The sequence below is a fragment of the Perkinsus marinus genome (genome assembly GCF_000006405.1).
Source record: "Perkinsus marinus ATCC 50983 genomic scaffold scf_1104296931952, whole genome shotgun sequence".
Lineage (NCBI taxonomy): Eukaryota > Perkinsozoa > Perkinsida > Perkinsidae > Perkinsus > Perkinsus marinus.
Window position 1 is genome coordinate 374,848 of NW_003215582.1, and position 22,948 is coordinate 397,795.

The 22,948-nt window shown below is 50.6% G+C and overlaps 5 protein-coding genes across 5 annotated transcripts in view; 1 reads left to right on the plus strand and 4 right to left on the minus strand.

Annotated features, from left to right (window-relative positions):
* The window catches only part of Pmar_PMAR023627 (hypothetical protein), a gene marked incomplete at both ends in the record, with an annotated part of 24,737 nt that extends 14,811 nt beyond the window's left edge, over nt 1-9,926 (minus strand). Inside the window, 41 exons of the mRNA XM_002785859.1 lie at nt 127-1,690; nt 1,770-1,925; nt 2,136-2,273; nt 2,318-2,431; nt 2,744-2,900; nt 2,979-3,077; nt 3,139-3,257; nt 3,300-3,470; nt 3,517-3,628; nt 3,679-3,920; nt 3,977-4,152; nt 4,322-4,596; nt 4,640-4,770; nt 4,820-4,900; nt 4,951-5,088; nt 5,129-5,267; nt 5,313-5,485; nt 5,548-5,709; nt 5,757-5,852; nt 5,898-6,039; nt 6,085-6,168; nt 6,223-6,368; nt 6,421-6,541; nt 6,594-6,717; nt 6,764-6,929; nt 6,976-7,071; nt 7,125-7,245; nt 7,287-7,444; nt 7,499-7,595; nt 7,777-7,880; nt 7,929-8,078; nt 8,127-8,241; nt 8,295-8,381; nt 8,436-8,505; nt 8,551-8,739; nt 8,790-8,893; nt 8,993-9,122; nt 9,168-9,273; nt 9,323-9,529; nt 9,576-9,686; nt 9,738-9,926. Coding sequence (XP_002785905.1) covers nt 127-1,690; nt 1,770-1,925; nt 2,136-2,273; nt 2,318-2,431; nt 2,744-2,900; nt 2,979-3,077; nt 3,139-3,257; nt 3,300-3,470; nt 3,517-3,628; nt 3,679-3,920; nt 3,977-4,152; nt 4,322-4,596; nt 4,640-4,770; nt 4,820-4,900; nt 4,951-5,088; nt 5,129-5,267; nt 5,313-5,485; nt 5,548-5,709; nt 5,757-5,852; nt 5,898-6,039; nt 6,085-6,168; nt 6,223-6,368; nt 6,421-6,541; nt 6,594-6,717; nt 6,764-6,929; nt 6,976-7,071; nt 7,125-7,245; nt 7,287-7,444; nt 7,499-7,595; nt 7,777-7,880; nt 7,929-8,078; nt 8,127-8,241; nt 8,295-8,381; nt 8,436-8,505; nt 8,551-8,739; nt 8,790-8,893; nt 8,993-9,122; nt 9,168-9,273; nt 9,323-9,529; nt 9,576-9,686; nt 9,738-9,926 — 7,060 coding nt within the window. The remainder of the gene's footprint in view (nt 1-126; nt 1,691-1,769; nt 1,926-2,135; nt 2,274-2,317; nt 2,432-2,743; nt 2,901-2,978; nt 3,078-3,138; nt 3,258-3,299; nt 3,471-3,516; nt 3,629-3,678; nt 3,921-3,976; nt 4,153-4,321; nt 4,597-4,639; nt 4,771-4,819; nt 4,901-4,950; nt 5,089-5,128; nt 5,268-5,312; nt 5,486-5,547; nt 5,710-5,756; nt 5,853-5,897; nt 6,040-6,084; nt 6,169-6,222; nt 6,369-6,420; nt 6,542-6,593; nt 6,718-6,763; nt 6,930-6,975; nt 7,072-7,124; nt 7,246-7,286; nt 7,445-7,498; nt 7,596-7,776; nt 7,881-7,928; nt 8,079-8,126; nt 8,242-8,294; nt 8,382-8,435; nt 8,506-8,550; nt 8,740-8,789; nt 8,894-8,992; nt 9,123-9,167; nt 9,274-9,322; nt 9,530-9,575; nt 9,687-9,737) is intronic.
* A 1,831-nt stretch (nt 9,927-11,757) lies between these two features.
* Nucleotides 11,758-14,105, plus strand: Pmar_PMAR023628 (NEDD8-activating enzyme E1 regulatory subunit, putative; the record flags this gene model as incomplete). Its single annotated transcript, XM_002785860.1, has 17 exons — nt 11,758-11,835; nt 11,885-11,935; nt 11,981-12,065; nt 12,111-12,199; nt 12,241-12,410; nt 12,460-12,527; nt 12,574-12,638; nt 12,687-12,802; nt 12,855-12,923; nt 12,969-13,047; nt 13,092-13,184; nt 13,233-13,379; nt 13,435-13,523; nt 13,574-13,670; nt 13,715-13,849; nt 13,898-14,013; nt 14,063-14,105. The coding sequence occupies 17 exons, from the start codon at nt 11,758-11,760 to the stop codon at nt 14,103-14,105; spliced, it is 1,590 nt and encodes a 529-aa protein (XP_002785906.1).
* Nucleotides 14,106-16,140: 2,035 nt separating this feature from the next.
* Pmar_PMAR023629 (Cathepsin Z precursor, putative) lies at nt 16,141-18,161 on the minus strand (the record flags this gene model as incomplete). The annotated part of the gene is made up of 13 exons (XM_002785861.1): nt 16,141-16,496; nt 16,542-16,702; nt 16,749-16,847; nt 16,900-17,010; nt 17,072-17,202; nt 17,255-17,335; nt 17,383-17,459; nt 17,506-17,604; nt 17,651-17,702; nt 17,757-17,801; nt 17,851-17,915; nt 17,966-18,029; nt 18,075-18,161. 13 exons carry the CDS (start codon nt 18,159-18,161, stop codon nt 16,384-16,386), a joined length of 1,185 nt encoding a protein of 394 aa, XP_002785907.1. The 3' UTR covers nt 16,141-16,383.
* Nucleotides 18,162-18,441: 280 nt separating this feature from the next.
* Pmar_PMAR023630 (trophozoite cysteine proteinase precursor, putative) lies at nt 18,442-19,848 on the minus strand (the record flags this gene model as incomplete). The annotated part of the gene is made up of 11 exons (XM_002785862.1): nt 19,683-19,848; nt 19,557-19,636; nt 19,427-19,511; nt 19,292-19,381; nt 19,157-19,245; nt 19,042-19,110; nt 18,888-18,986; nt 18,742-18,839; nt 18,669-18,701; nt 18,535-18,625; nt 18,442-18,487 (listed from the first exon to the last, which is right to left on the minus strand). Exons 1-11 carry the CDS (start codon nt 19,824-19,826, stop codon nt 18,442-18,444), a joined length of 924 nt encoding a protein of 307 aa, XP_002785908.1. The 5' UTR covers nt 19,827-19,848.
* Nucleotides 19,849-20,707: 859 nt separating this feature from the next.
* Pmar_PMAR023631 (oxidoreductase, putative) lies at nt 20,708-21,864 on the minus strand (the record flags this gene model as incomplete). Its single annotated transcript, XM_002785863.1, has 7 exons — nt 20,708-20,821; nt 20,867-20,980; nt 21,027-21,141; nt 21,186-21,292; nt 21,347-21,451; nt 21,498-21,621; nt 21,722-21,864. 7 exons carry the CDS (start codon nt 21,862-21,864, stop codon nt 20,708-20,710), a joined length of 822 nt encoding a protein of 273 aa, XP_002785909.1.
* Nucleotides 21,865-22,948: the final 1,084 nt, after the last annotated feature.

The window sequence follows — 22,948 nt, forward strand, 5'->3', positions numbered from 1 at the left end:
GGTCCTCAGTAACCTGGCCTGGCCCAGCAGCCATCGCGGAGGCCATGCTGCATCGGACCTCAGCGCGGAACAAAGAGTTGTTCGTGACGCGGAGTGTCTCGGCATGCCGCCGCCACAAACGCTCACCCGCCAGGCGCTCGGGATCGTCTCGATCCAGCTCAAAAAGTGCGTCCCTCATTTCGATGGTTCGACCGGCCAGAAGCGGGCCGAAGTCAAACACATTCTGAGAGGTTATGAATTGCTTCCTAGAGTAACCGCCACGTGGCCGATTCTTGACCCTCCTCATAAAGACGTTGCGGGAATCGTTGTTGATCTTGGGGAAACCAGCGAAGCCCGTCACGTCCACGAAAGTCTGCACTGGTGAGAATCCTCCGGCCACAATCTCGAATCCCAACTGTTCTGTGAACGTCCCCGTCTTGGTGACACAGAACTGCACAATGATGCGCTGTTCCGCCTTTGATTGTATAACCCATCGAGATTGCTCTCGAAGTTCCTCTATACCTTCGTCGTTCACGATAGGAGTCAACAACGTGAAGAGACCGGAAGGTGCTCGGGCCTCGCGTTGAGTCGGTCTCCGGATAAGCTGTACTGTTTTCGAAGGGGGCAGTCGACCATACCGAGGGAACGAAGGCGGTTGGACAGTTGCTAGAATCTGCTCTACAGTCTTCGTCAGATCGGGTTCCTCCGCCGTTATCAAGATCTCATGCCAGGTCCTTATTCGGGATGTGCCCGGCTTTTGAACAGAAACTTCTTCAACGGCGTCATCGTCTCCGTTCACTGTTGTCTCCTCCCCAGCACCGACCTCAGCAGTGTCCCGGCCATCACTGGACACCTCTTGCCCCAGCGGCGTAGGATGTAGTCTATTGATGCGTGCAGACAACTCATCCATATACTGCCCAGCTTTCGCGACCGGTCCCTCCTCCTTAAACCACTGCACGAGGGCTTCCAACTCTTCCTTTCTTCGGAGTAACTCCGCCCTGGCAAGACTCTCCACATCGTTGGGAGCATCTTCTCGCTCCTCCTGCTGTTCCGACTCCGCCAGACTTCCATTAACCTTGAGTAGTTCCTCACCCACAACCTCCTCAAGCCTACTGTAATAAGCAGTTAGAGCAGTTTCCGGGGTACTGCCCTCATCAGATGCGCTATCAATACGGAAAGTGATGAACTTCACACTCTCCTCTCCCGGAATGGCTGCCAGGATGCATTCCACTGTATCGTCACCTACGTACTTCGAGCCTTGGGAGCAGCCGTCCCAAACAACTCCGGCATTGCAATCGGGCAGGTCAAGACGGTATCTCATAGCAGCAACAACGTCATCTCTTTCGAGGGTGGGGACTTCCTCAGCAGATTCAGCTCGAGTATCGCCCTGCGCGTCCCGGATTTTCCGAACGAGCTTCTCCGCTACGTAATCATCTCGTATGCTCTTAGGGTTACTGAGAACCCAATCGATGCACTCGTCTACAGTGAGGCGTTTCCTCGAATGCTCCACTTCAAGCGCGTGAGCAATCGTAGACTTGCCCGTCTTGGGTGGTCCAAGGAGAATAACAGACAGACGTTCCTCTGGAGGAACACGATTAGGATAATCCTCCTCCCTTTGTTCGGGCATTTCATCGCCCTCCTCATCCAACAGGACTTCAGTGGTCAACCCATCCGGGACTTGTTCTGTTGTCGGCGTCTCTACCTCTAGCACCTAAGGAGTATACAGACATGACCGGAGGATAACCAGAGCATCTCCATTCATTGGTATGAGTCACTCCCCCGCATCTCACCTCGCCCTCTTGGGCGGCCTGGGATCTGATGCGCTCGACGTGCTGAGCTATGCGGCGCCATATTGGTGTCCCCACTTCCTTCAACGGCATCTCCGCAATGCCGTGTTCATCATAGCCATCATACTCACTGAGCATCTTCGCCTCAGTAATATATTCCTGAGCGCAAAAGCCCGAATGATCAGTGTTGGAATATATATTCGCTTTCCTCAGCTGAGCTCAGGAGTTTCCTCACTAATTGTAGAGGGTTCCGTATGAATTCGGCTGGAAGTGCACTAAGCATTTTCCAAAAATTTCCTCAGAATTTGGATATTAAACCACAAGCATATGTAGTTGACCATGAACATATTCCCCCCCTGTCGAGCTCACCCTGTCGAACTCCAAGCTGTATATCTCAATTGGATACTCGGTGGGATTGTGAAGAACCATCTCCTGGCGACAAGGCGGATCGCTCTGGTAGGGCAAGATGGGACCAAGCTGGAAGAAGGATGAAGGCGTAACGTTGACCTGACCAAGAGAACTCCGCGGAGGTCCCAAGTAAAGATCGTCACTTCCAGAGCACTCCCAAAGCCGCATAGATATATGACAACCGGGTGCTTATTGTCCTTAATGCGTAATGCTAACTTCTCCTCGAAGGCTCCCACTGCATTGGGCGTGAAACATATCTGAGACACGGCTGCTGGACACCCGCAGAATAGAAACTCCTAGTTCAACGCTGTTAGCGAACTAATCGTGATTGACAGTGTTATCCACAGTATTGACGACCAACAACTTCCACAGGAAACGTATGAGATCTCATCAGAAGACTCATCCGAACCTACGCTCAGTCAACAAATACCGTTCCCCCCGCTACTCACTGAGCGGTACTATGAATAGGAGTACCCTGTGAGTAGTACTCACAGAGGCCAATAACGCCGATCAAACGAGTGTTAGACTATCGGTCGTAGGACTGATGTACGGACCAACGGCCCTCTTACTTCCACAATAGAGTCTTGGCCAGGTTCAAGTACCCCGAAGGTCTGAGTCATCCCGAAGGGGAGCTTCCATGGCAGAGGAGGAGTACCAGACTTCGACGGCACTCGGTAAGACCACTCGACCGGAACATGCTTGTCATTGACCAGTCGCAGGTAGCGCCTAAGATACGTACCGAACCATCTCGACGTGTTCATTGTCGCTGCTGATACAGCGACAGAGGCCCACTAAGAAGCTCACTTCGCCCGCTGCCCGACAACAACTTTCCCAAAGTCAACTCTGCTGACGGGTAGTGTAAGCTGTGGGACCTCGTGGCGAGCTTTGATATGAATAGCATAACTGATGGCAAGATCAGAGCTTCACTGGCCCGACCGGATCGGAAGACTAGATAACCTCATACCTCGGCCCGTCCCGTATAGGCAGCTTCCACAGCAGTTCCCTCGTACCCTCCTCAGCTTCCTTGGGCAACTCTGCTATAATCGCCATACTCAAAGTCCCTCCTGATGCAATGCTTCCAACCTGGCAAGGGTATCAACAACGTAGTCAAGAGACAAATCTCACAGGTTCCGGGGTGACGAAGAAGCCCGCGTCCACGAGCTCCTTTCGGTTGATAGACAATGAGACTTCAGAAGTATGACAGTTATATACCGTAAAAGGCTGTCGACGACTATGACCCAAGACAATGTCGCCAAAGTCACAAACATAACTCCCGGCCACAGTCTGCCCAGTTAACTGAATCGATCGTGCTCAGAAAGGTGCCTTCAACTGCGGTTACCACCTCTCGAGTCCTCTTGCGACTGATTGGCGCCACAGACGTCGACTCGCCCTGTGCAGTCTCGAGAACTATCAAGGCATCACGAAGGCTTCTTCTGTCCACTTCGACTGCGCACCTGTCAAGAATTCGGACCTACTGAACAGCAAGGGCTCCCATGGGGCTCACTTCAGCGCATGATGACTCAACGGTACTACTGTATGCGGCGGTGCGCTGACCATCCCACGAGACGGACCCATACGGCTCATAGTAGAGGAGGCCACCGTGGGCGCAACTGGTTTGTTCTTCTGGGCCGCTGCAGAGCTTCTCAGATTCGCCAATTCGGACGTATTAGACATCATGGCACTTTCAGAGGTCGCGAAACTTGTCCAACGTGATGGCCCTTTGGACGGTGTAGTCGTCAGAGGAACCTAGATGATCCCAGTAGTGGCTAGACTTCGTGAAACTGGCTGTTTCAAAATCTTACGTCCACTGAGATCTCCTCTGCGATGTCCGTCACTTTCCTCGCATGCTCCTCCGCGTTGGATCGCGGCAAATTCAAGACCACGGCTGGGTACACCCCGCGGCCTCGAATGCTCACAGTCACCGCAGGTAAATGCGATACTCGTATCAAGAAAGCCTCCGAGATTTCCGAAGGGATGCCTACCGAACAGAACCACCCAGCTTCACAAGACTGCCACTGAAGATTGCGCTGGTCTAAAAGTTAGCATATTGAAGATCAGTGTTTCACCGCAACGGTAGAAATCAAACACACGAATCGATTCTGTGTTTCAACATGAGTCAGCTGGGAACCAGCATCACCTTGACTCACCCGGCAAGAACTTAATTTTCAATCCAGCTTTGCCATCGCCACAGATCTTCCCCGTCTCGGGAGTCACCACTAGCACCCTCCTCCCCATACCTCGTAGATCTACGCTGTAGGATACAGGCACGCAGCCCTTGTTAAATATCATCAGATCTTGCTCGGCGAAGTCGTCGAACTGAACATCACCGAATTCGAGATGAGTTCTATCAATGCGATAAGCAAGATCAGAGGCTTGCCCTCGAAGCTTGATATCGTAGCTCGGACCACCCACAACGTTGCACCTGATGATGCACTCTCGCCAACAGCCAAACGGTACCAGCATACCTCGCAACAGCCTCACAGCGCCGGTCAGGGTTTGCGTTAAAGCGGAAGTATACTGACTCAGTGGCGTGGGCCGGGATGGACCCAGCGATCGGCTGGATGTCGAACTCTTCGTTAGGGGCTACCCTCACGAGCTGAAGTGGCATGGCAGCATCACATGAAGCCGAGCATTGCTAACCCCACCTCATCAGTGGACTTGGCCGAGTCCTCCACTATGATGAATTCCCAGCTGTACTCGCAGGGCACCTCCGTCGTGTTGGTTACCTACACACCAAAACTTATCGCAACACTCCTCTTGAGATGAGCGATCCTACTCGGACCGCCACCTCGGTCACTGCGTGGTTGAACACAGCTCCAAAATCAATATCGGCTTTATCGAATGACAAATTAGGGAATACGACCTCTCCCACCACCTCAACCTGATCGTTCTGAGGGTGGTCCCGGTATGTTATCTGCCATCACGTGCGCTAACTCTGACAACCACACACCTACTGATAGCTTTTGCTCCATCACTGCACTCTGACGATCGACCTTATAGGACGGGTCAAAGTCCACCTCGACTTTCACCGTAGCCTTAGGGTCCAAGCTAACAAATCCTCCCATATTCGCAGCTCTCTCATTAGAAGGCATCCTGGCAATAACCACTGACGTGGACGACAAGCCTCTGCCCTACTACCTGGTGTAGAAAGGCGCCACGGCGTTAACTTGGAAGCTTATAGGTAGGGGGGAAGTGTTGGTCATCGCTAGTGGATGCGTAATCATACTAGTTTCCTTCTCATCTCTACTCCATACGTAGCGGAACCGTACAGTGCTTTCCGATACATGTAAAAGCGGAGCGACGAAATTCGTCTGAAAATCAAGAGGACCGAGGTAAGTCCCATGACCCCATCGTAAGCTCTGCCCGGCGGCACCTTTAGAGTTGGCTGGTAAATCATCTTCCCTTTCTTGTCATTAGCACCAACAAACTCAATGCACTCCGCGACGTCCTCGACGAGGCCCTGCACCGAACTGCATGCTGTAACGGTAAATCTATATCCGGTGTTGCTCGCTAGAGTAGCTGTTCTCGGATAGATCTAAACCAAATCGTAGTCAGCACATAATCATCAGAGTATAGTCGCACCGTATAGGGAACCACCGGTAACTTGGCCTTCCCTAGATCAACCCCATCCTTTATAAGCTGTTTCAATGCCTTCTCTCTTGCCATCTCTCCACGGACCTAGACGCGCGTGATGATAGCAGCGGTATGTGTAGTAGACCTCACCAGCCAAGTCACAGTCCTAGTCTTCCTTCCTGAGTTCTTAAGAACGAGTTCCTTCGTAATAGACTGAGTCGTATACTGAGTGCCAAAATCGATCACACCAAGATCCTCATCGCCAACAATTGTAGTCTCGGTTCCGCGGCACCTGAAAAAATCAACGTCGCGCGCCACAAAAATACCAAATTCCCACTTCATGTCAACAGCCAAGTTTTTCCCTTCTTCAACTACGAAGTACAGGACGTCTTCAAACCTCTGCACCTCATCAGGTCGCAACCTAGCATCATACATTCTCAAATCATTCAAGAGTAGAGATCAACCAACCGATTACTTGACAGTATAGTCGTAGACTTCCTGCGGCTCGAGACGGACCACTTTCTGTTCAGCCCTCCACGGAGACGTACGATTTCTCAATAGCACTCGTACGTGTGCGGGAATACAACAATCGTTGGTAAGTTTAATCGACTTTGACACAACCTGCGACTCAGTCTCGACAGACGCAGTCGAGCTCAACAGAGTAACCGCTTACATCAAGGCACTTTACGCTACCCCAGTCAATGGCCATTGGCTCCGCATAAACTGTCGGACCCATCGAGCTAGCCTCTACCGTTACGAGGTGAGGTATAGGATGCCCTCCGATCTTCACATACCTGAAAGGTAACTCATCGACCCAAGCAGTAGTCCTCCCATCTCTAGTGTTACACAGGGACTTTAATAGAGCCTAGCCTCCTAGCGCGTAAGGTAACCATTACAATACAACTGCTTCCCCCGGGGATTCTTCCCTGTGGCTGATCAACCTCAACATCGGCGATCACCGTGCTGGGATCTACTACGAAAAACAATATTCTCAACGCCTGAGTAAAAACACTCACCTGATTCTGCTGAGGTGTTCGAGTTGATCAATATCTCGAATTTAGCTGCCAGCGACGATGTGTTGCGTAGGACTAGGCGTTTATGGTAGGGGTAGCGAATAAAGACATCTCCATAAGGAAGGATGTCGACCGGATTGAACGTTATCGACGGAGCTTCACATCGAGCCTGAATCACCGACACTACCAAAAACGGTTGCTGATATCAGCCCTACCGATATCGGGAGGGAGAGGAGCCCTTGGCCGACCTCCTCAAAGTCTACCAGTAGGCTCATTTCATATGACTTCACATTCTCAGGGATGAAGTCAACCTGCAGGGCAGACACCACGCGATAGACTTCTTGCCGATCACGAAAAGACCAACTCGAATCAGCTGCTTTCCTGATGGTTCGAGAGTGCCTCGGCTCGGTGTAATATCAAATTCCTTTTCCTCGAGCCGACCGTCCTCAGAGATACGCAGTCCAAAGCCGTAAGCCACCTCGGACCTGTCCAAGCATGCACAGCCCATGAATGCATATACACGTACGTGTTAGTGAGCGTGATAGTCCTGGTGTTGACAAAGCCGAATGGTACCACTCCAAAGTGAATAGACTCCTCATCAAAGATAAAGCTGGGCGCAGTACTCTGTCCTTTTAACGCCAATGATAAAGGCATCACAGTGCCAGTCAGATAACAGTGGAAGACCTGCCCGATACACTAGGCCCAAATTCATCCTCCCCGCAAAGACGCATACCATACCTCGTGGAACAATCCAATTTCCTTAGGATTGAAGCTGATTCCAATGTCAATTTTCTCGCCGACTTCCAGCTCGCCACTGCTAGGCTCGAACACGAATCTAATCATAGTATATTGGAGTTTCACCCTAGTGATACGAAAAACACTAGTGAAATACATATTTCACGACTACTGCATAGTGCGAATATCGCGTTTTTCACCAAGTTTTACGTTACTTCGTGTAAAACGGGTGAGACTCCATGATATTGCTGGCCCACTGGGCCGTACCAATTCGACCCTACCTCGAGCCGAAACATGATTTCCTCGGAACGATCTCGAACTGCGCTGGTATTTGACCACAGTTCACCAACGCGACTTCATAGCGATGAGTAGATGTGACATAAACCTAAGCGATCGCCAATTCCCAGTCATCAACGAGAACCATGCCTGGCACCTCTTCCAGATCCAACTCGCTATGCGAGAAAACCGCCTTCGGACCGATCCCAGTGCCGTACAGGGCCAGAGGTATCCTCTCGACAGACCCCGTAACACTGCAGTACGCTACACTACGGTACTGTATCGCCGCTTTGGGCTCGAACGTCACCTGATACACTCACGCCTGCTACACACGGTGACAAGTAATGCCGATTACTGTAACGATCTTGGAAGCTCCTGGATAAATAGTAGCAACCGCGGGCTCTATAGTAAACGCTTGGTCATAAAACAGCAGCGGGTCGTCCCTGATCTGTTGAGTAATATTTTCATACCTACTCCCGACGATGGCATCACACAGCTTCTCGTGGGTCGACGATAACCTCACTTTATTCGGAGGGCCCGCATTGCAAGTGTTTCCATTTTCGAGTTCTCCATCGCCTCCAAGCTCTTCTCACTGTCACTCTCTGTGCAACTACGACTACTACTCACGCTTGGAGTTACCAGACCATCCAGCTCCACAGAACACCCTGTCATGCTATCCAGGATATTCCGTATCACCGGTGGGTACTCATCATACATTGCTGCTGTCGGTCGACCTAATACCGACTACGTACTATATACTCCCTGACACTCCCAAGTACCCTGGTGGTCCTCAGCAGCAGCAGTGCATAGTGCGAGGGTATAGAGCTGCTCCTCAGTCTGCTCTTTCCCAAGCTGGACAAACACCTTCTCCCTCTCCTCTGCATCCTTCTGGTCACTTGCAAAGGCCCGCCACGAAAATTCGACGATAACATCCGAATTATTGCTGATGACAAAACTTTTCCGCGTACCTTAACGAGAACCACTTTCCGACCATTTCGGTCGCTCCCACAAACCGTACTTAGTGCGATGTAGGTATTGTCCATTTGAATACTTCTGGCGCTGAATTCAACGTCGCCAGTGACTCCTGTCCCCTCGCACTCTACAATGCTCGTCTGAGTTCCGCTGGTCCGATGGTCTTCGCTCGGTAGCGACCAATTGGTCTCCCCTGGGTTGCAATACCTGAGCTGGTTCAGTAACGAGTGCGCTTGTCATCGAACTCACCGTATAGTAACAGTCCCACAGTAGTGTTCCAAAGCAGTCGGCCTGAAACCCAGCTCCAGCTGAACACCCTCACCCGCTTCTACGAAACCGCTGCCGCCCGAGATGCAATAAAATACATCAGAAATTGAATCTGATTACAATAAGACCAACTCATAAGCGCCGGGTAGATACATACCTTGGAGAGAGCGTTCGTGGGGGCTTAAATGGACAGAATACTGAGCAGCTACATCGCCAACGTTCCTCACATATACCACGCGAGACTCGCCGTGTTTGACTAAGACCTACAGACGAAGCGCGCGTGATTCACGGGACGGTACACTCTCAACCGACATTGCTGAAATCGAGTCGTCGGGGAACCTCTAGCTTTGGCACGCCCGCGAAGGCTCGTATAGGGACTATGAATATCTCTCGCTCGGTGACGACTTCCAGATCATGACAGTAATCAGCTCGGGTATCGGGATGGAATTTGATGAGAAACGACACTTCCATACCAGGGGCTACGAGATCGTATCGATCCTTGCCGCTCTTACGAGTAACCTGAGATCGCTTACCCTACAGGAAGATCAATAGGGATGGTATGTACCTTGAAGTGGTCCACTTGAGGAGGTAGAACTTGCACACGCCTCGACACCGTGTCCTTATTCCGCAACGACAATGTCATGCTCAGCTTCTCCATGCCATGGTAGTGAGCGAACTGAATCGCATCATGATCAAGCACTTGGAGAGAAGGCACGCCTGGGCTTACTCGGATCATGGGTGGACTGGGTTCGAATAAAGGCTCGTCCCAAGGGACATTAGTCTCCCTATGCAGCGAGTGGAACGCAATGTCCAGGTTCCGTACGATACGGAACCGCCGCCGGACCGACTTGGTGACATGCTGACCTTCATGCAGACTGTCCCTTGGGAATGTCTCTGAGATTTCAGACACGACCATGAGGAGGAGGAGGAGGAGGAGGAGGGAAAAGAGAGGTAACTATCATAGACCGAGAGTAGCCATTGCTGCCGACTGATTTCAGCACGAGCTCAACTACGTGGCTGATGGTCACGACAAGGGAAGTGCTCATATTCTCGCCACTTAGTTGAAGAGGTAAACCAACGACATAATGCCGATAAGCTATCATCCTCAGATGGTCATGCGCTTAGATGTGTCGACCTCGACAGGCGTAGCAAGGCATATGCGGTAGTGAACCTGTCAGTATGCATGTCCGCATTTCCTCGTAATAATTTCCAAACTTAGTGGGCATAAGTGTCGATCACAATAGGCCAGAGACGAGCTTCCTGATGGATCGAGGGAGCGGAACGATGGGTATAGCCGTATATCTCTTAGGATAGGAATCTCACGGCCCGTCCTTCACTACGAGTGTTACAATCTTCCCACAGAGATCTTGCGCTTGTCGTGCAAGTTGCATGAAAAGTTCATCTAAAAGCGCTTGGAGAGCAATCGTGGTGTTGGATGTCGCTACTATCAGCAGGCTGGAGTAACCAGCGGTAGGCCATTCACCTTACCCTGCACTAGAGGAGGCTACGAGGAGCTCCCAACGCAAGTAGTAGTAGTAGCACAGGTTCATGGGTTAACAGATAGGCAGTGGAAATTTCCTGTGTGCCCTCTTATCGTACTGCACTGTTCACCGTGGAAAATCGATCCGATCGAGCAACCCTCGGGCGAGCTCCTCCGTCTGAAATTGTCTAGGATGCCGCCCGACGAGAAGAGCCGTCCTCATACATCAGTTATTTCGGTGAACTTCCCCGACAATAGCGAAACTCTCGGTGTACGGTGTCACAGTGTAAAACCAATGCTCCTACACCCTTCTGGTGGATCCTTAGAAGGGAACTACTGGGACAATACACACGCCAACTCAGAGAGTTGTGGTATCGTCTCGGCTAGTAGGTGAGGAGAACGCAGTCGTGGGATAGTGTTCGCATCTCTTAGTGGTCCACGCCTAGTCGCTACATCGCTCTACCCTGAGGAATATATTCTTAGGCTAGTAAGCCGTGCATTGACCACTGCGGCCTTCCAGACAGCTTTGGTGGCCATAGCAGTCATCGGTGGTACATTCATCCGCTTCTATGGATTTTTGTAAGGCCCAACTGTGCTGATCGACTGCCCTCCGTCCAGCGTTCAGATCAACTCTCACTTCCCTATAATGTGTAAGTCACCTGGTCATGGTCGCATCCCATGCCCTATTGCGTGGTACTCTATGACAACCACGGTCGTTAAGAGCTCATATGCAGTTCTAAGAGTCTATTGGGACTGTTGTGATGACAGGGGAGCTGAGTTGTCCCCGAGGAACTGCCATTTTTATCACCTTTTTCTCAAGAGTAGACACCGCATGATATTCCTCGTGCAATCACGAGAGATGGAGACTATCCATCATCGTCAATTCGGAAACTACTGCCCGGATCGAGTATGGCTAATAAGGGCGTAGATAACAGCTCTCAAGCTCCTAGATATATATTTTTATTTAAAAAAAATTTATTTAAAAAAAAAAAAACTCAGCCAAGTGCTGGTCTCCTTGTGCTGAGTACGTCGACCTTATAAACAACCCAACTTGCCCTCAGCTGTTGGTTTGTCGCCTGGCCGAAGACGGCCGAGAGCGAGAGAGAGAGAGAGAGAGAGAGAGAGAGAGCCCCCACTGTTTCACGATCGGTAAGTAGTTCATAACGAGGAGCCATTCATAACCAGTAGCATGCTTGACATTCACTTTTTTGATCTTGAGTTCTCACCAAGGGTGGCAAAGGGTCGCAGTAGTTGTTGTCTATAAGGGATGGCGACTGATGACAAGTACGATAGGCAGATACGGCTGTGGGGAGGGCATGGACAGAGGGCGTTGATGGACTCCAAAGTATGCTACTCTACCAGACACCTATGCATAGTAATATGGCTCCCATCAGATCCTGGCGCTAGGGTCGACATCGGTGGTGTCCGAGACGTTGAAGAACCTAGTAATGCCTTTTCCTACATGCCTAGTTGCAACTCAGTCATCATAGGTGCTACCGGGAGTCGGCAACTTCACCGTAGTAGACGACCTCACTGTGTCCGAACGAGACCTCGGGCAGAACTTCTTCGTCCGGAGTAAGACTCTACCACTCTGTGGTGAATACTACTCTATCGTTGCAGGGGAGGATCTGGGCATACCCCGAGCAGTAGCAGTATGCAACCTCTTGCTCGAGCTCAATCCTGATGTCTATGGCCATGCTATTGTGGAGGTACTCCCCTTCCAGCTCGTCAGTTTGCATACGTCCTTCAGAACATCCGAACCTACGTATCACAGCGCCTGCTCAGCCTTCCTCCTGGTGTTGTGCCCCCCTTCAATTTGGTATTGGTATCTATGCACTCTTGCGGCAGTAGGGTCGCTGAGGCTGTGAACGAATGGTGTAAAGCTACCGGCACGAAGATGTTACTTGTGGACAGCATAGGGTGCAATACAGTGGAATCAAGAGATGGTATTTTACGCTTTTTCTATCAGATTTGTCGGTAGTGTACGTACATATTCAGCGAGTCACTGCATCGTTGAGTCCAAAAGGGACACGGAAGGTGGGTTACTCCTGATGGCCCTCAAGGGCCTTGACCCCGGCCTCAGGTGACTTTGGCGTCGACCTACGAATATCACAGCCCTTCCCTGAACTGGAAGCCTTCACTGCCAAGGTACACCGCTGCCCAGCAACTCTGAGTAGCAACTGTGATGGTCGTCAGGTCATTGGCGCTCATGGCGAGAAGCTAGAGGCTCTAGATGGAGTGGAGCATGCTCACATACCCTATGTCCTCTTGCTCATAGCAGCTTTGGCGACATGGAGGTTGCAGGATAGCAGGTGATCAGTATGCGGAAGGTCTCTGGTTCGATTCCCGGTCCCGACTTTTTAGGTCTTCAGAATCACTTCCCTCTACTTCTGAGGATAGGCAAACGATCAAGGACATTCTGATTAGCTGGCGGTAACATTGTCACTCATGTGCGACGCGTAGTCTAAGGTCATTCAGACGCTCTGCAGGGGAGGAGAACTTTGCGGAGGCCATTAAGTTTGTGTGGAAGATCAAGCCCTATACGATCCCGGCTGAGGTGGTCATCATGGAACTGTGCATACATCTAATAGCGTTTCTCAGGTCAAACAAGTGTTAGTTGAATCTCACAGTCGGTTCAACGATTCCTGTTCCAATTTCTGGAGTCTTGCTCGAGCTCTTGCTGAGTTCTCAAAGGTAATATGCTAAGTTGGCTCGGTTGCGGGTCAACTGGAAGCCTTTCAGCGGCATGGGTCCCATTTGCCGTTGAGTGGGGTGGTGGGAGATATGACTTCTGACACTACTACATTCGTATGCATGCAAGAGGTCTATGAGGCCCAGGCCAGGCGAGATCGGGAAGAAGTGGTCAATATCCTCTCACAGCTGGGCAAAGTGAGTTCATATCCTTCTCGGTAGCATGCCCACTTAGTCATTTGCTCTCTTTCAGAATGTCTCAGAGCAATACATAGAGCTGGTGTGCAAGAACGCTTTGAATCTGTGTGTAATAGAGTATACCACTGTCGGCGAAGAGTGGATGTGAGTCGTGGTTCGTTGGGGGGGGATAGGTGAATGGACGGCTCCATTAGGTTTAATGATGGGGACAAGGTGACGGAGCTGTGCAACAGTCTGGAATCAGATCCGGAATCACAGGCTCGGCTGTATCTAGGTCTACGGGCCATACAGGTTAGTCGAGCACCATCTAAGACGCGTTAACAACGGCTGTATAGGTCTTCCGTCTGGAACATAACGATTCATATCCGGGCCCTGATGACGTCGCTGAGCTCGCGAGCATCGCCAACGGTCTCGTACCGCACCTCGCGGACAAAGGGAGCGTCCTTGGTGACAGTCTTGCCCAGGAGCTTGTACGTTTGCCTCCTGCTGAGTGAGTTCCCTTGCAAAGCTGTTTTCAGTGCCGTTATGAAGGCTGTGAACTGCATACAATTAGTGCTGTTATTGGAGGAGTGGCGGCACAGGAAGGGGTGAAGTTGCTTACACACCAATTCGTGCCTCTCGATAATACCTTTGTGTGAGCTGCTGTCTATACTCATGTTGGATCATATTTGGCGGTTGGGTAGGTTCAACGGGATTGTAGGCCGGGCGGAACAACTGACTATGTGATCTACAGTTTCTCCAGTAGTCTTCATGTTGCGTTCAATCTAGCATGAGGATACGAATTGGATAGCAGTATTAAGTCTAAGCTGGATGGATGGCGGTCGCCGACCAAACCCACGTCGCAATGCGAGGCTGCTGTTCGCCTTATTGGACCACGAAGGGAAAGGGTGAGAGAATATAAGATCTCAGATGAGTTCGGCGAGGAGCGGTATATCCGCAGGCATATCTACGATCTACTAGAAGCCTTTGATACGTTGCGACGAGAGAGGAGTATTTCAGCAAATTTGGATACGATGCTGGGCATAGTAATAGAGGAAGTTATTGATGTGAGTTTGGAGGGAATAACCATGTCTCATGGAAAGTTTCAAGTCAGGTGTGTGGCGACTTGGACGACTTCACAGAGGAGATTTTCGTTGGTGAGTTGGCCCGCCTTATGGGACTTCCTCCCTCACCAACGTTCTTGTCAGAAGCAGCTCGGGGTTGTCAGTGTCTTTGGGTACCCTCCCCAGAGCCTCAGGATAAGTTCAACTATCGCTTCCGGCCAAGGACGCGTGTCACCGAGCCCTTCGAGAATCGAGTAGGGATGCGCCTCCCCGATACGCAGGCTCATGCTGTTGTTGGCAGTTGAAAGTCGACAAGCTCCGGCGTTGGTGTCACCGCAACGATATCAAAGAGGCTGTTCGACAGGAGGAGATGCATGAATGTAGACGCAGAAGAATCCCTAGTTTGCCTAGTTGAAGCCCAGGTACATTCTGGCCCAAAACTACTCTGCGTCCTCGGTATCTCCCTCGAAGTGAATTTGTGAGCAGTTTTGATCGACTCACGAGACCTCGGAAAGCGCATGGGAACAGTGTAGGCGGTGGGCACCATGGCTTGTCTATGGATCTTCTACCTCAGTACCACAAGTCTGATCCTACTGGAATGAGGCTCATCACTTCTACGCATGAGAAGTTTGCCGAAATGTTGCGTACGCAGAATACGAAGCCAACGCCGCCGTGGGTTGCCATATGCCGTATCACATGATAATGCATCGTTGTAGGTCTTTACCAGCAGGCAATCGGAAGTTCTTGAAGGCACCTCAGTTGAGGCCTCAACCTCGCCTTCTTAATACACATGCATCATAGCCTTCGCGTCTTTGACCTCCCTCAGTGTGGCTGTTGTGTTGAAGTGCTGAGGATTCACTGCAACGTGTTGATTGGACTGCAGACAATTGGGTCGATACTGGCCAACACTCCCTAATAGCCTGACGAATTAGTCGCTCCGGGGTTGAACTAATCATGAGCTCTTTCAACATGAGGAGAGGCCTGTCACTAGCAAAGGCACGATATGTGACAACATCTTCCCGCATGAGGAGCTCATAATGTTGAAAGTATGTGAAGATGCCGATACACCTCAAAACCATCCTACCGGCTCTAGCTATAGTAGGATACTTCGTGGAAATCAGTTTCCCATACCCAAAATAGCCGATTATAAAGTGTCAGAAAGTTTCAATGCTTAAGACTCATAATTACCATAGCATCGGTCGTTCCGAAGGAGTTCGTGGATACCACCTATACTCTTACAACGCAAGTTCTAGCTCTTGTCCTCCACACCTCCACCATCCCACCGGCACAGCGAACAGTCCCGCAGGGAGCGCTGTATCGTCAATACTGCGGATGAGAATGGGTGGTTAGTTGTCACATTGTGTGCCCTTCCGGGAGCCCATTGAAGTGCTCTGGTTTCTCTTATCTATTGCTGACTCGAAACTTTCACACGTCACGTTTTTCGACCTCGGCACTTGATCGTTGCCGCGCCCTTTGCGCTTGCGGTTTTAGAGGAATTTCACAGCAGTCACGAATGTAACCATCGATGGCGATGGTGTTACGTTTGAGCTTAGAGTGCAAGTTCGATCCTTCTAACCTCTCGGGCGGTTGACTCGAAACGCGTGAACATAATTTCATCAGGATTGTGCGGCTTTTTCCGGGTCGGTTCATCATGAGTCTTATGTTCAAGTCACTTCCCATCTCAACTAGAAGCATAAAAACTCAACTCTCCTCATCGGATCGACAAGCACTAGGCACTGGGTTACTTATGATACTATGACATTAATAGACTCTTACGGAGATCACGGAAATGGCGATCCCGTGTGACGACGAATTGCGGCCGATCGAACAACATCAGCGTACGCGACACAATCGACAAGTTCGAGAATTTACAGACAATCAGCAACATAATATTGCTCAATGACGTGTTCAGAACTGTTGCCCAGTGAGGGCATTTGAAATAGTATTTCTAGAAGGGTTGGTCATACGCTGACAACAGACTCATCGAGGCTCTCAGGAACTGGATGATAATCAGGCGCGTTCTTCAAGTAGTCATCCTCGAAGTACGTAGCTGCCGTCCACCCTGTTGAAGCATCTGAGACAAGCAAGTGTTACTGGACCTTGGTCATTTATGTCCCACCTCCGATGGTAAAGGGGGCGTTCGGAACAACTTTTCCAACGGTGTCACTGCCTGGTTCAACCCAACTGCAGTCGGAATCAATTTTTAGATTCCCAAACTTGATCCTCATGAAACCGTTCTCGCCCCAGAAGGTACCCCAAGAGTTCCGCATAATCCAATACCTACGACATCGACGAAGTCATAGTCTAATCGAGTACCCCGTCATACTCGTCGTTCGTTCCCTCTTCACGACCCCATCCGACGAGACCAACCTCGTGGTTGATCTTTGGTTCCGCCTTGTGCTGATAGAATACACCACCAGTGTAACTGAACCACGGAGCAGAAATGAAATCAGTTCAACTCGAGGCCGGCGGCTCACTCGTCCATTTGCTTCGTGGCGTCCACTCCACAGCTAACAGGACCTCTCTTCCAGATCTCTCGTTTGATCTGATCGGTACCATTCAACAGCCGTGCGTAGTCCTTAGCGAACCTAGCAAGCAAATGTATGCTATTATTACAACAATATCGGTGGTCAGCTGAGGAGGGACTACCAGGTTCGATAGTGCTTGGTGGGACGACATTCACCACCCTCAGCACACTCCAAGCATCTGGCTTCGGCTGGACACCACTCGCTGAAATCTCTATAATTCTTAGCAGCATAATTATGACAAGTATCATGCACCTAATAGATGGAGACTTGGATCATTTCAGAACTGACAAAAACGCCCCCCTACCGCTCCGAAGCCGAAGAAGAAATCATATACTCCTATCTTCTCACCACCATAGCAGTCTCCGCCACCACGACAATTGATAACCTGTAACGAACAAGTGATGACCAACAGGTATCCACCCATCCACCCACCTGCTGCGGGGAAATAGCCTTATTCGGCCACCGAGCCGCTGAACCAATAGAGAGACGATCAGCGAAGGCAGAGGTAACTAAGATGAGCTCCACTTGGTTTGAGCCTGGCATCATGCTCAGTACCCGCGAACGCCCAACAGCTGCCACAATATTCAGGGTTGTGCTGATTACGGGTGAATGTGAGATAGTTCTTCCCGTCAACATTGCGCCAATCCCAAGACTCTGCAGACAGGGATAAGTCAACGAGCACGATCACACTATCATCTACCTGGCAGCTCTTCCCCATCATTCGGGATCTGTTTCCCGGCAACCCGAGGCGCCTATAATAGACCCACCATGCGGAGGCGAACGAAACACACCAACCGGCGGCTTACACAGAGGTAGCACCTCTCACTATCGTTAGCACGGATGTCGTACGCCTGATATGGGATCACTATAATGTACCAGACGACCTCCAACAAGCGCTACTTTATAATACCCTGACCCACACTGGCAGGTAGGGTCCATGCTGCAGACCATCGAGTAGGTCGAACCTATAGAGGATTACGATACGGGCTGCCACAACTGGACCGTATGCTCGGACATTCATTCTCGATGATGGGAATTCTATACCCGCCGGCGCGATTAGAACTACTAGCGTAGTAATCCTGAAAGGGAAAGGACTCATCCACGGAGCGAATTGAAAACCCTACATCCCCGAAAGTTTCATAACGGACCATCTCCTGTGGTCTCGGTCTCACGACAACTTGCTGTTCCTGGGCCTTCTCAGCCACCGGCATACGAATGCTCCCCTGAAAGGCCTTCCTCATCGAAGAAGTGACCGGAGAGTGGTACATGTCTTCCCGCGCCCCCAGCAATAATGGAGCAGTCCTCTGGGACCTCCTCCGTATTAATGCGCTCATTCTCACCCTGATGACAAGGTGAACTAGAGAGCGGCAGTAACCCATGCAACTCATACCGCCCTTATCGACTCTACATATCGTTCGCATTCAGTCCGCTGTGTGACCGGGGATATATATCTAAGGAGCTCCAGTAGCTGATCCATACACCGAATCCTCCTTACTTGACATTCGGATACAACGACCAGTCCTTCCAAGCATCGGGACTGCTCATAACAACACATCAGCTGACCAACAATACGTCGTCACTCACTTCACGGTCGCCCACACACATCCACTGTTTTCTATGAGGCCAGTCGGGGAACGACGTAGCTTGGCCCAACCGTGGTCACCCCATTCAGAACCTGCAACACTGCCGGGTCCAGCAACACTCTCTGATGAGTTTACCGTAAGAAAAACGGGCTATCCAGTAAGGAGTACCTAATAGGGCATTCCACTCGTGCGAGCAGATGAGGCCTACCGTCAGCCTCCTGACCCCATCCAGCGATCTCTACTGCATGATTGATTTCTGCATCCTGGGGTAGATAAGCGAAGTCCCAGATTTGCCCAGGCAAGTAACTAACGGCCGAGTCCGCGGCCTCCATAGTACACTAATGCACTGCTCACTTGGCACGGAAGGTTTCATCAACGTGCATATGGCAAACAACAGGACCACGAGTAATCACCTCCGACTGTATATTGCCCTCTCCCTTCACTAAACCGTACCTGACACCAACCGCGGGGGCCTCCAACCTCCTCCTCCTCGACGACGATCACTTACTGGTCAATATAGAATGTAGAATAGCTCTTGGGAATACCACAGGACCCATCAGCGTCACAATTGACGCATCTACCATAGGGTTAGCTCATCAAGCATGGAAGCCGATGAGGACTACAGGGTTGTGCCTCGACAGACCTCTCCAGAGTCCCTGCCCCTTCCTAAATACGGCGAGCAGGTCTCATCAGTGATACCATGCTCCTTAATCTGAGAACCATGGTATAGGCCAACAACACTGCAGCCGAGGAAGTACATAACGAACTGCATCGAGAACCCGTCCACCCCGGCAACCATTGCCCGCCTGATAGGCACATGTCAACAGAGGTTGGGCCGCTAGGTTAACCTGATGGGATGGCTCAACAGGATAGAACAGAAACCAGCATGAAACCTCTGGGAAGGCCGCCTTGCGTTGAATACGGATTCTATCGGAAAGTGTGTGAGTGAGTGCGAAGGCCCAACATGCAGCACACGACCTACCAACAGCAGAACTCGCCAGGACATCTTATCCTCATTCCTACCCAGGGTTCGAGTGGCTTCGATCAGTCGTGACCAGGTTTTTCCCATCAACATCGCGCCAATCGAAATGAGCTGGAATCACCTGTGCTGATAGCCTTTCCAATTCAGCCAGCCGCTGGTAAACTCACCGGTAATATACGTGGTGCCTCATAGTAGTCCTCTGTAAGGTTGGTCGGAAGGGACGCACAAGGTGGTGCGAAGAGCCCTGGGATGGCTTCTGCGAGAGGGTAAAGGGCAGCATGCGTCCATAGACAGTGACGAAGGGCAACCATTGGTTTAATACGTAGGGCAACTGATTGCAAGGCGATCCTGTCTACAATGCTCACCTCGAGTGAGTCCGTAGAGCACTAAACTGAAGCTTCCACAAACGAGCTAACAAAACAATACCATCCACTAGCGGGAGGAAGCCCGGCCAGTGGGACGACGATCAGCGCAGTATCAAGCGTTTTCGTGGTACCACCAAGGTAGCTCCACTTGCGGACCAATTTTTCAACTTAGTCTTACACAGAACTGCTCCGCATAGGTAATTCTGGGGCGAGCGAGAATTTGGTTGAGTTAATCATCGGACGAAGAAAAATTGAACTTCACTGCCACACTTGGGAGTTCGATTGGGAACCTCCGAATTTGACGATATTTGCAAGGTCGATGGTATTAGATATCCGTAATACCACTAGGATATCGCGCCATCTAAAAGATGAACAAGCTGCAGCCTTCAAGCACGTCGACTCGTGTGCTCGGTATGGCAGGAATGTTGATGGCAGAAACTCGAAACCTGACAGAGTAATCAGATCCCCGAACTGATGTACAGGTTGTATACAACGCAAGCGTCCCAAAAACGCCGTCACAGCACGCACGCCCATGTTTCCAAAATCCATGCACAACTCGTGGACACGCGTAGCCTTGCGGCCTCACACTCCACTGCATAATGTTTCTTCACGAGCTCAATGAACCATCTATAGCCAGAGCTCAATCACTACTAGCACTATAGTTCTACAAAATGTCAGCAGTAGCAGTGATATGTTGAATGAATAACTCTGATATAATTAATCATCATAGCAGAGATAGCGCTGTTGGGTTGCAGCAGGGTTCCGAAACTGTTATCCAAACAACGCGAGGCCATAAACTGATGAAACGCCACAATGTTCAGAGGAATTCACTCAGTGGCAGTATTGATCGCAGTAGGATCGCCGTACATCTGGTTACGAGGCTCTACAAGGATCTCGTTCACGCCGACGTGAGCTGGTGCTGTGAGGGCGAACACTCCCATCTGAGAGGACCAGATAGGGACGGTAGACTGGCAAAGGCGACTCACATCCACAACATCTGACACATCCAGCACAGCGTTGCGGTCGCCACCACCGTCGATGGTCTTGCCAATAGTCACACCTATAGTGTTAGCAGCATCAACATCGGTATTGTTCACCACCTGAAGAGAGCAAGAGATTGACTCGAAGGTGGAACAACTGACTTACGAGATCAGTGCCGACGTCACCGGGCTGCAACTCGGTCACTCGTATCCCCGTTCCGACAGTTTCTGCACGCAAGGACTTTGAAAAAACATGGACGAAGGCCTTCGATGCGTTGTATCTACCATGGACGTCAGTGCACTAATAGCCGACAAGCAGCATTACACCGAGAGGGCTGGGAAGATAGTCGTAGCTGCATCACTAGATATGTTTATGATATGGCCGCCCTTACGCTTGATCATGCTAGGTAACACAGCTCCAGAAGTATAAACCTAGTAATGAAGAGGGATGTGCAAGGAGTAGTAGTGGTAGATAACTATCATCACCACTCCCTTGCAGTTGATGTCTATCGTCCGCTCCCATTCATCCCAATGCTGACTGCGATGGAGCGTGAAGTACATCACTCCGGCACAGTTCACTACGACGTCAACCTGACGACAAAGTCATAAAATTAAAAAGACAGCATGCGAAACTTACCGGTCCGAACTCTCCCTCCACGGTCTCAAACAGAGATCTCACCGAATCTTGAGAAGTTACATCGGTCTTCATGGCCATTGCTGTATACCCGGATCGCTTCAGCTCGTCTACTATCTTCTTTAGCCTGATTAGAAAAAAAATGCCGGATAAAGCATTTCTTTTTCTTCGAGGAAAAGAGCGGTCGTGAGGCAACCTCGATGCACAGCCATCTGTGAGTGCTTTACCTGTCTTCCCTCCTCGCAGCTAAGGCCACCTTACAGCCCTCAGCAGCGAGCCTTCGGGCGAAACCCTCACCAATACCGCTGCTGGCGCCAGTCACGACAGCTACTTTCCCAACCAAGGACGTACGCGCCGATGATGTTGACATTGACGAGGAAGAGGCAACTGCGACAATGGCGCACTAGAACAAGGAGTTCTACGCGGCATCAAATGCATCCACCAAGGCCCGAGACCATGCTTACCTTCTACCAAGAACTCAACTACTCCTAGCAGCATATGGAAACAGGATGTCTTCCACAGGCACTACGCTCGAGTCGATAGCTCAGACATGCACAATATTCGAAAACCATTCAAGCAGCTAAAGAAATGTATGAATTGAGTGACGCCTTTCCCAGGTCGCAGCGAGGGCCCAGGACCGGAGTGACACCGACAGGGCTGCCCCTTCCCGAACACTATTTGCACTACTACAGGCACAACAGAAAATTTGGCGGAACCCGCAACGAATGGTCGCCGAGCCTATCGAGCGCCCTGCCTCTTCCGAGGATAATTCCTAGCTCGATCCGAGACTCCAGATACACTACCTGGTGAGGAGTCCGGTCTACTGTTCACGATACTCCCTGAATCAAACAAGTACGGCTTAGTACCCCCCAGATTGATCAGAAGACCAGTCGGACACTCCCCGAGGCTATGTGTGACCTCTCGAGCCCCTTCCAGAATAGCAGCCAACATAGCGGCCATCAAAATACTGCTATTGTTTATACTATGTAAAAGATGTTCTAAAACCTCATGAGCACTTTTGAGTTGATGATGGCATGCTTTTGTCGTTTTCGTTTCGTTTTTTCGATGTTGACAGTGTTTGTGCAAAATTCGGTTCCGAAGCTCTCACCCAACATTAACTCTTGTGTACCTAAAGTCGAAGCTCACAAGGCTTTGAAACACCCTTCATAATTGTCTTTCCCACATGTGCTCTCCCGATGGGATTTGTCAGTGTTGTAATATATATTCGCCACGTACTCTTCAGCTGATCCTCTCAGGCTCTGTTCAGTTCATTCTAAACGTTACTTACGCCTGGACCCGTTGATGTATACGACATAGGGTGGAAATGTACATGAACCAACCAGAATTTCCCACTCTCCTGTCCTTCAGAGTATCTTCTTCCTCCATGCGTGTGCCACCAGAGGAGATGTGTCAGTGTTGACCATGCGTGTATTTCCCAGCTAATCCTGCGAGTT